General features: G+C 36.7%; 1 protein-coding gene across 3 annotated transcripts in view; it reads right to left on the bottom strand.

Moving 5' to 3' along the window:
* TRIM24 (tripartite motif containing 24) overlaps window positions 1-11779 on the bottom strand; it is a 92835-nt gene that overhangs the window by 24565 nt on the left and 56491 nt on the right. For 2 of the 3 annotated variants that reach the window (XM_082400275.1, XM_082400277.1), the window contains exons 7-9: window positions 10715-10861; window positions 4254-4371; window positions 1484-1752 (exon numbers count right to left, since the gene is read on the bottom strand). In XM_082400275.1, the coding sequence (XP_082256401.1) occupies window positions 1484-1752; window positions 4254-4371; window positions 10715-10861 (534 nt within the window). The remainder of the gene's footprint in view (window positions 1-1483; window positions 1753-4253; window positions 4372-10714; window positions 10862-11779) is intronic. The other variant, XM_082400276.1, reaches the window with a different exon arrangement.

Genomic DNA, 11779 nt, shown 5'->3' with positions numbered 1-11779 from the left:
CACTCACCAAACAAAGATCTCTTAAATTGCTTGTTATTTACTTCCTTTTAAAACCTGGGTTAAAACAAAGTTCAAGAGGAATAATCAACTGGTCATACTAATATTCTCCTGGATTTGACATGCCTTCTTAATCAAATTACTAGACAGCCATAAACTTCAAATACATCACACCTCAGGCCTTCACAGAAGCAATTTAACAAAATCAGGATCTACATATGCCCACAACTTTTATTCAGGGTTGAAATAAGAGTCCTATGAAGGGCTTCCCTGGTGGCGCAGTGGTTGAGAATCTGCCTGCCAATGCAGGGGACACGGGTTCGAGCCCTGGTCTGGGAAGATCCCACATGCTGCGGAGCGACTAGGCCCGTGTGCCACAACTACTGAGCCTGTGCTCTAGAGCCTGTGCTCCGCAACAAGAGAGGCCGCGATAGCGAGAGGCCCGTGCACCACGATGAAGAGTGGCCCCCACTTGCCGCAACTAGAGAAAGCCCTCGCACAGCAACGAAGACCCAACACAGCCATAAATAAATAAGTAAATAAATAAAAATTAAAAAAAAAAAAGAGAGTTCTATGAAGATCATCTGTTTTGTAAAACTGCTACCAAAAAATGCTATTATGCATTTAATTGCTTTTTCATAAAGAATCACATTATATATTCCTCTTAGTGCTAAAAAAATACTAGTAAAAAATTTCTCCTCTAATGGCATGTTCCTTTTAATCAAATAATATAGATATTATTCCTGTTTCTTCTTTGTTTGGCTGACAAAAAATTGAGCTAAGTCTTGCTCTCAAGCATAATGAGAACCCTTAGCCTAGTTCTGTGTGCTTTATTTGAGTATTCTTAACACTTATTAATCCCTGTGCCATTTCATTTGTGTCATTTACTGTGAATCAGTTCAAATTCTTCTGAGAAATAGGGAGTATAAATTAATAAATAAAAGTAACTGAAAATAAAAGACAATTTGTATGGATTAAAATAAGAATGGTTCATGGAACATTTGCTCAGAAATAAAGTTTGAAAAAGGTAGACTTCTAACGAATCACACCCTTGCCCTTTTCTATTTCATTTTGTCCTAGTTTCTAAGATGCAATGTGATTTTCTAAACACTGCATCCTTACAGAGAACAGATAACCTAAAGTATTAGTCATCCTGAAGCACTAATATAAGAATTATGAGTTACAGGTACACAACTTTTCCCATCAATCATATACATTGGTTATTTAGGAATGCAATCATTTATCCTCTTATAATCTGAAGATGAAAGAGAGCAGATGAGAATAGATGTCCCAATTAAATAAACCATTAATTTCTTTTTGAGAAGGGCTAAAATCTAGAGTTAAATCAGGGATCCTTAATGTGATAAATTTTTATAAATTCATATATTTAAGTCATGGATGAAAGATGCCTTAGTTATTTTAGGAGCTGCTGAATACAACTGTACTATAATTATCTAAGTTAGGACAGGCCTGCTTCCAAATTTACCTGATGAGAGATGGAAGGTTGCTGGATGGGCCCCTGCATTCTAGGGTTTGGTAAACCCACAGGTGCTGGCCTCCGTTGCACCTGTTGCCTCTGAGCCATTACCTGTTGCTGCATATGCTGGAGTCGTAATTGAGCTAGGCTGATCTGTGTTGGAAACTTGGATAACTGGTTTGAAGATAAACCACCTGGTGGCTGTGAATTCTGTTCCATGACAGGATTCTGCTTAGGCATTTGTGGTTGACTCTCTTTATCTTCGATTACTAAAGAACCTAATTAAAGAGAAAAGGTTAAGTTCTAAAGACTTTCTGGTAGTGAAATACCATATTTTGTAAGGCTATTTTTACTGATCTTCAGGATTGCCAAGGAACTTCTTTTTCTCTCAGGAACCCTTTATACTCTTAAAAATAGAAACCCCAAAGAGCTTCTGTTTATGAAGGTTCTATCAATCAAAATTTACCATATTCGAAACTAAAAATGAGAATTAAAAACATTTTTCCTCACTAATTCATTTAAAAGTGACAACCCATAATACATTTTTATGAAAAAATACTTATTTTCAAAAAAATGTAGTGAAGGGTGGCGCTATTTTACATTTTCAAACATCTCTTTAAATGTCTGGCTTAATGGCTGAACTCTCATACCTGTCTCTGCATTATCTAATATATTGTTTAAATATATGAAGAAAATCCAGCCATACATGGATATGTACTTGGAAACGGGAGGCCTCTGGCATCACCTGAAGGAGCCTCAGACTCTACTTTGAGGACTGTCGTTGCATATCAAAACAAAACAAGCAAACCTGACATTGGATCTAAATGCCACAGTATTTCTGATTTAGTCATCTCTCAAGTTCTTTACACCTTCACAGAGTATACTGTTAGTTCTCTGATGGAGAATACTCTGCCTTATAACTATACTGTTAGAGTTTAAAGGTACCTCTAACAGGTCTGGTCCAAGCATAAGGCAAAGCTTGATTTCTTCAACAGCAGAGACTCAGTTAAATGTTTCTGATTTAATAAGCATATGCATCCTAAAAAATACAGTTATCATTCATTAAATACTTACTCTGTATTAGATACTGCGACAGTAGGTCTATGTATATTGTTAAAGTCCTCTGTACAGATAAGGGATTTAAGGTTCAGAGAGATTGAACAACTTACCCAAAGTCACAAAGACACTAACTGAATATTCATCCAAATCAACATTTTTCCCTTGCAGTCTTCTATAACATGTTTCTCAGAAGCCATAAATAACCAAGTTTGGGAAACTTGTCTCCTTTGAAGATTCAAAATGTAAATCTCATTGTAAATGGCAATTTACAGAGCTGTATAGGACAGCTCTGAGAAGTCCTACAGTAAAGGATATTGTTTTACAAACTCCTCACAAAGAGATATTTTTGTTTTTGCTGTAGACTTATCTAAAACTATATCCATTTATGTGTATACAGCTACACATATTCTTAATTTTATTTATGTTTACATCATGTGGTCTATGTTTTAAATGATATGCTTATAAGTACATACAATTCTACATATGACTATTTGTGTGGATATATAACTGTGATAGGTTCTCTATATAGCTGCATATATGGTGGAGGGTAGGAGATAGTTAACTTATATACACGCTTTGTATTAAGGTGCTTCTTTTTAGTTACATAGGTGAGAGTGTGTATGATTCCAGTTGCTTGCTATGTATCAATCAATCAATAAATATGTGCTTCTAGACTGAGCTGCAGGAGTCAACTTATGACCTTTCCTTCAAAGGGTCACCTTATTACCATTCCTTCTGTTCTTCCCATGTATGAATGAGGTTTGTGTAAGCCTATTTCTTCCTTTCCTGGTGTGTTCTGAGAGCAATGGCTCTCTTTCCAGCCATTTCTTCCTTTCTTACCCAGAATCTAGCTTAGGGAATGAGAGAGCAACCATCTTTCAAGATTTTGAAACAAACTCAATGAGCCCAAAAACTGTCATCAAAAGGAATACTAGTGGTTGATGAAGAATGTATATGGAATTCTTAAATTTCTGTTTCTATAGTCTCCCTGTGAGAAATTAAGAAAGGAGGCAAAAACTGAAGACTTTTTCTACTAGCACATAATGTAGCAAGTACTGCCTGCAAGGATATTTGATGTTACCAAATGATACCATAACGATAGTCCCCCTTTGTGATAACTCAGTGCGCTCTAGTACTTAAAATTTGGGCACTTACCTGTACATATGGTACACTTCAGTTAGGAGGTTAAAAATTATATAATAATTACATAAAAGGCAAAAGAAAAAATGAGAAGTCTTCCCTAGCTAGATAAAGCAAATGAACCATTAGGTGCCTGATGACTGGCTCTCAAGAGTAAGTAAGCCAATAATTGTATGAGAAGTCCTGTTTTAACAGAAAACATTCTAAATATAAAAAATCCTATATTAATGGCAGTCACAAGTCAAGAGTTTTATCAACCATTCTGATAAGTATGTAATTAACAGTACAAGCAAGATTCCATGGGAAAGAAAAAAAAACCTCCTAAATCCAGAAATCTAGACACCCTGTGAGTCAATATAAAGGATGTTTCATATCATTCACATATTTACATGTGTGTTTATATTCATGCATGTGTCACACATATACACACACTAATGAAATACTAGTGAAAATTCCATGTACTTAAAACAAAATGATAAACACACTTTGGGGGTGGAAGGGAATACATTTTCAATAATCTCATAATCATTAAGAGTACCAGAAACAAATGGCACTTTGAGAAAATGTACATACGGCCTACCTAAATTGATAATATTTTGAGCCCAGAAACTAGGATCACAGTGAAATTGGATGGTATTGTTGGTCACTGGGGAAGCATCACACCTTGCTCGAAGGAGGTGCCGTAACCGGTATGTAATCTAGAAGAAAGCAGAGAGACAACTAAACATCAAAATCTTTATTAGGCAAATAATTTATTAAGTTCCCAATAAATACACAAAAAATGGTCTCTGTATCATATGTATGCTAACACAAAATAAGCAATCATATATATATATAAGTTATAAAGAAGTGGACAGACAACGCAGTTTTCCTTCCAAAACATGTTAGAAGTTTTGAGGTACAACTCAGCTATACTGTTGAATACAAAAAACTAACTTCAACTAGCTTAAAGTTAGTTTTTTGAATTATGTAAACTTCACAGAAGCACCAACCAAGTACCTGTAAAATAAAAAATTTTCACAAATTCTGCTCTTTTATTTATTTTACTTACTCTTTCAAAGAAGGATGCAGAGTTGAGATTAGGCGGCTAATGAATTACAGAAAATACAAATTACTCTCTGCTCAGGAAACATAAGTACAGCTCATAACTAGGCCTACTAGTGGGATGGCTCTCCTTGCTCCTATGCTGTGAATCTCGGGTCATCACACCACATCCCCCATCTCCTCCACACTGCAGTCCTCAGTGAATACTCAGTCACTCTCCCTCAGTCTTGAAGAGTTTAGATCCTGGCTCACGATCACCATCGCCAACATTACTCCTGTCTTAATTCTTGATGATTTTATATCCAACTAGATGATCTTTCTTTCCAGCTTACTCCCTTCTAGTGCCCAGATACCAATAATCCTACAAACCCTAAAGGTCCTATAAACCTTTGCTCTTAAAATTTTCCCTGTCCTTCGATCTCATCTTACCAATACCCTTACCCTAGCCCTCAGTTCCTCCTTATCCAGCTCAAATCCCAGGGTTAATCCTCATAATCATTTCCTTGTATATACCCTCAACACCTCTTTCTCTCACATGTCAAATTACACATACTCCCTTCCCTCTCCTCAACCTTTTCCCCAAACAACAACCAACAAACAACCCTGGTTAAATCTAACTTTTGACTCACTATAATTGGACTGATAAAGGGACTGACCAAACTTCAAACACAGCCTGCTCATTTTAGGTAGGGCCCTAAGGTTGACGGGCCTCTGGTCCTTCACGTCCCTACTCTCCTAAATGACTATTTCAAACCTCCTTTCTCTTTTCAAATCTCCAGCTTCTCCTCCCCCATTCTCCATCTCAGCTGATGGTCCTGATTACTGTTCACTGAAAAAACAGGAACAATCAGGGAACTTCCACAAACTTCCACCACCTACCAGTATTAGCGTTCCCTCCTATCACAATGGATTAACTGGCCACGCTTCTAGCTAAAGCCAATCCTTGCACTCGTGCAATAGTGCCCAACACCCTCTTGCCGACACAAAGACACTGCTCAGCAATTTTCTCCCCTCTCCTGTATCCATCAAGCTTTCCATTTTACTGCATCAGTCCCATTAACACATAAACATGTTTAACTTTTCCCAGCTAAAAACAGAACTCTTGGCTCCTTTTCTCCCGCCATCAACTGCTCTCTTTTCTGGCAAAACTCCCATTTTTCTGCTCTCTTTTCTGGCAAAACTCTTCAAAAGACTCATCTATAATGTCCCCCATTCCTCTCCTCCCATTCTTCCCTGAAACCATTCAGGCTTAGTAGCTTTTCACATAGGTGGTCACTTGGCCCTCAGGGAAGCATTTTCTTCTCTTGGCTTTGAACAAACTATGATCTCATGGTTTTCCCCTTATTTCACCAGCTGCTATATTTTAAGGCCTCTGAGAATAGGTCTGCGTCCCAATGTACCATCTCAGTTTCCACTGTTGGTTCTTTCACGTCTCCCACACCAGGAATATCCCAGGGCTCAGTCTTGCAACTGCTCTCTTTTCTTCTGCACCCACATACTTTAAGTGATCTCATCCAGTCTCATCGTTTATCCGACTCTTAAATTTATATCTCAAGCCTGGACCCCTCTTTGAACTTGCACTTCCAACAGCTTGCTCAATATCTCTACCTGATTCTCTAACAGGTATCTCAAATTTAGTATGTCTAGAAGGGAACTCTTGATCCTTCTCCTCAAGTCTACTTGTCCTATGATCTTCCCCATCTCAATTATTGGCAACACTATTTTTCCTACTGCTTAGTCCTTGGTTCCTTTCTTTTCCTCATGCCTTACGTTCCACCTGTCAGCAAATCCTTTTGGCTCTATCATTAAAAGATATGGATAATCCTACCAATTCTCCCATTATCAACTCTACTGTTACTATCCTGGAAAAGCCACCTCATTGCAGTAAGGTTATAAATAGTCTCCCTTATTTCTCCCTTGCCTTCAACCACCTACAGTTTTTTTTCAGCGGCCAGAGTAATTGTGTTCAACTGTAAATCATATTCTGTCATTCCTCTCCTCAAGTCCCTCCAATGGTTTCTCATCTCACTTAAGATTAAAAACCAAAGTCCTCATAATCAACTACAAGGCTCATACTATTTGGCTTTCCAGTACTTCTGACCTTCCTCATCCTAGTGTCCGCTCATTCACTGTGTTCCACCCTCTTAGGCCTACTTGCTGTCCGTATCACAAATAACTCCCACCTCAGTCTTTGCACTTGCTGTCTGTACTTGTGCTCTGCCTGAATACTCTCCCTGAGTATCTGCATGGCTTGCTTCCTCACTTTCTTCAGGTATTTGCTCAAATATCACCCTCTTTAGATAGAATTCCATATCTAAAATTACAATCCTACCCCAATGCTCCCAGACTCTTCCCTTAATTTACTTTTCTCTAGAGCACTCAATACCATGCAGTGGTCTATACATTTTACTTATTTTGGTATTGTCTATCTCTCTTCATTAAAATGCAACTTAAAAAAATATTTATTTATTTATTTATTTGGTTGTGCCGGGTCTTAGTTGCGGCTCACGGGCTCCTTAGTTGCGGCACATGGGCTCCTTGGTTGTGGCAGGCAGGCTCCTTAGTTGTGGCATGCGAACTCTTAGTTGTGGCAGGCAGGTGGGATCTAGTTCCCTGACCAGGGATCGAACCCAGGCCCCCTACATTGGGAGTGCGGAGTCTTAACCACTGCACTACCAGGGAAGTCCCTAAAAATGCAACTTCTTGAGGGCAGAGATTTTGCTTTGTTTTCTGTTCCCTTAGTACTCAGAATGCCACCTGATACATAACGGGTATTCAATAAATAATTTTTGAATAAATAAGTTTACTTCATTCGATTGCTAAATTATCTCAAACAGCTATAATAAATTCTGTGTAAAAAAACATGTATTTATTTGGGGACTATGTAGAATACATGGCACAGTGTTTAGCAAACAGCACTCAACACAATGTTCTTTTGCCTAAGTTTTTCCACCTTTCTTAATATTTTTGCATCTTCTAATAATTCTCATTATAAAACATGCTCATAATATGCTAAGCAAAAGAATTATGGCAAAAACTTTCCTATGAGGAGTCATAAACCCTGGCTACTGTAAAAGATAAATAAGGGTTAATTAAATATACTTGTTGATCCCTTCAGATGTATCTGAACTTAAACTCAGGTTTCACACTGAAAACTTAGCTACTGTTCAAAAAGCAGAGGACAAAATTTTTTAAAAACTATGGAAGATGTCAAAACAGCTTTTGAGATGCAATACTGTATACTGTCTCCTTTCTATTGAAGTTAAAATAAACTTAAAAAAGAAATTTAGTATTTGAGTTTCCAATCCTGTAAAATATAACATAATGTTTTGTCTACACTTATTTATAGCTTCTGACAGGAGATGTTATCTGCTACCTTATTTATTTACCATCAATCTTTCATTGAGTTCCTGTATATCAAGCACTGGGTAACAAAAAATTTTTACCCTTTAAGAAGTAAAAAGTCTAAAGAAATTCATAGAAAAATATGCAAATGTAATAATAGTAGATAAAAATCAGTAATAGTATGATGGATATATGCATAAGGGCTTTGTAAACACAGAGAAGGGTAATCCAACCCAGTCTTGGTCATGGAAGGCTGCCAAAAGCAAAGGATCTACACATCTACACTGAACCTGGTAGTCTCTACAAAGATGAGGATTAATTACTCAGGAGAAAGAAAAAGCATTCTAAGAAAGGGTAACAGTACCCAGGCAAAAGACCATGACATATTCTGAACCCTGAGGACTAAAAGCAAGGAATTGTCGATGAGATATTCAGGAAACATAAAGAAAGTCTTTGAAGATTAACTATATGGGAGGACGGGGGAAAGGGAGTAAAAAAGATTGTGGATTTCCCTTTTACTACTTATACCTTAACAGCTTCCTAATCATTATAGAAATATCTATTGCTAGTAAAAAGAATAACTGTGTTTTACTCTCCTGGTCTCTTCTGTCAATATTTCTTCCCTTCCTTCTAAATAATATAAGGATAAACTCAATGTTTAACAGATGACAGAAGAATCCTAAGGAAATACTGTGAAAATGTTTTAAAATATATTTAAAACTGGACTTCTGAAAGGATTCTGCTATTCCAATGGGTTTGGTCTTTTACTGATTATAATTCCTATAGCAAAAAAAACGAACTAAGAATTGCAAACTAAGCTTGAAATTTCAGGCCAGCAAGACGTTTCTTTTTAATTTTTAAGCATATAATAGCCATCATTAAAAAAATAACCTTAGTAAACATGGCTATATTTATGAAGCATAGAAGCTCTAAAGCACAGAGGTGCATAATATAGTGACTTTCAAATTTTCTGAGGTTAAAAGTCCTTCTAAATGTTTAAAAGTAATCACAAGCCTTAGCTCTGCATTCACTACAGGTAAATTATTTTACTAGCTATATCTGCTGCTAGTGATGCGCTTGGGTTCCACAGGCTTTTAAAAATTAAAAAACACAATTTAGTAAATCAGGAAGCTGGTAATACTGGTTCCTTATGCTTCACTGTGTTTACTTTCTCCTTTGTATAATAGAGAACAATCTTCCTCTCTCCTATTTCAAGGGCTCATTGTGCAGATTAAGTAATCCCATCTTCGATTTTTTACTGTTTTGTTTGTATTATAATCACAAACAAAATCACAGAATAAAATCAGAGAAACAAATTCTTAAACTGATAAGGAGATTGACTGAATATCTGATTGTGTGAATAACATGCTTTCTTACACACATACAAATAAAAATATTCATAATGGGTCTAGTTGAAAAAAAGACAATTCTCTCATTTTCTCCTTTTATCCCTGTTTTGCTTGACTTACAGGAAAATATAAGTAACAGAGAAGGTATGTACTGCACAGAAGCTGTTTTTCATTAGACCAATGAAGCAGTAAAAAGGAAGAAAAAGAAAAAAAAGACTCAAGATTGACCATATCATTGATAATTATGAAAGAAAAAAATCTTAAGAGTTGAATACAATTCATAATTAGGAATAGTTACAAATCAGTTTTCTAATAAGTTACTCAATATTTGAACCTAGTTTACAGAAGTTTATCCTGAAGTGCATTTCCTTATTTCAAAATGGTCGTAGAAAATTCCTTCCACAAAACGGAGTGGGTGAATAGAAAACAGATTTGGATGTCATAACTTGATTTCAAAGTGTAAATCTCTGTGGAATCTTTAATAAAATAAGAGTACAGCAGGAGTTTTTAAGAATGCTTATATGGTGTGACCTCCACGGCTGAGTGGCTCCTAGATCCTTGCTGCTAAAGGTGTGGTCTGCGAAGCAGCAGCGTTAGCATCACCTGGGAGCTCGTCGGAACTACAGAATTTGGCCTCACTCCACATCTACTGAACCACGTGATTAGTATGCAGTGACCATATTTTCAGTAGCAAGGTTCTAGACTATTCTGAAAACAGTTGAACAAATGAGAGCCACTTTTCTCTAGCAATGGGGTTGAAATATTCAGCACCATATATCACTGACAGAGTAAACAACGTAGTACAGACAAAAGGAACACAGCCTCTGGGTTCAGGTGTCCAAGCTGAGTGGCCTTAGGTGTGTTACTTAACTCTGTGCTTTGGTTTCATCACCCATACAGTGGATGGATAGGTATACCTATCTCATAAAAATGATGTAAATGTTTAAATAAAATATTACATGGAAATGCTTAGGATTAGTGCCTGGCACACTATAGGTGATCAGGAAATGTTTACTCTTACCATTATTGTTAGTATTAAGTTCAACTGTCACTAAGACAGAGAAAACTTGGAAAAGAACAAAACAGGATGCCCGATGGTAGATTAAAATTGAAGATACGCCTCAATCATGGCAATATAAGATTTTTTAAAACCAAAATATTTTGATTAATAAAAATTAGAAAAAGGTAAAAAGCATTTAAGTACAGACTAATGAACATTTCTAAATTTTAAGCATTCTAATAACTCCATTGTTTCTCTCTGTATTTTGATAGTATGTTAAATGCCATACTTAGTTTATCTTACCAGTCGCTTGCTATAAAGTAATGCTGTACTGCTGCCACTGGAAACTGCCCATTTAGAAAAATGCATGACATGTTCCAACTGTTTAGAAAGTCCAGCCACTTCCTGCTGCTGTTGCATAAGTTTCATTCGATGATCTTTTGCAAGACTCTGAAAAAAAAATAGTTTCAAAATTAGTTCTGCATGTAACATATATTTTAATGGTCATCTTCAGATTACCCAATTAGAATAACCACCACCTCTAAGAACCCAGGTGATAGTAACTTATCCCTTGGTACAAAGGCTCATTCTCACTGAAGTAAAAACCGTGCCCCCAGTGCTGCAGCCACCACCGACGCCACCCCTGCCTCTGCTGCCCGCCCCTTCTCTCCAAGGCCCTTGGTCTGGTTGTACATATTTTGGGAGGCAGGTTTCTGTTCATGCATCTTCCAGTATCCAAAGAGGTACAAAACCGTGGATTAGCTATAATACAGTAAATGCCTATTAAATTCAATACTCACAAATAAAACGGATGTACCATCCAGCAATCAAGTAAAGTTACCAGATCACATGATTTACTCAAGCACATGATTTCACCTTTTAGGCATTCTTATTCTGATTGCAACTAGTTTGTGCCAAGTCATGCCACGTGGTAGACAACATGTATGCTTTGTGTGTAGTAAAAAAAAGGAAGCATATAATTTTTGTCTATTGAAAATTACTATGGGAACCAATTGATATAGTGACTAATGGTACCAATGCACTCTCAAAAAAACTACAGAAAAGTAGACTGTAGAATTTCTCTAAGGGAAGTATACAAGCAAGAACACAGGTTAGTCAAAAGTGGAAGAAAAACCCACTGAACCTGTGCTATTTTACAGGTCTCTAACCCCAAATCTCCTTTACCTGGCAAGGAAAGGAGGAGAGAACAGGACTTTCTACTAGCTCTAAAAAAAAGTTTAAAAGTAAAATTGCTACACTCCAATATGGAATTATATTCTCAACAGAGAAAATGAACCTAGATCCTGGCCCTAGTTGGTTTCAAATTTGGAAAATACACATATGCTAAACTGAATTAAGTCACTGCAG

Source organism: Balaenoptera borealis (genome assembly GCF_965194805.1).
Source record: "Balaenoptera borealis genome assembly, chromosome: 7".
NCBI classification, from domain to species: domain Eukaryota; kingdom Metazoa; phylum Chordata; class Mammalia; order Artiodactyla; family Balaenopteridae; genus Balaenoptera; species Balaenoptera borealis.
Note: the sequence above shows the minus strand (reverse complement) of the source record. Positions and strands in the feature narration are given on the sequence as shown.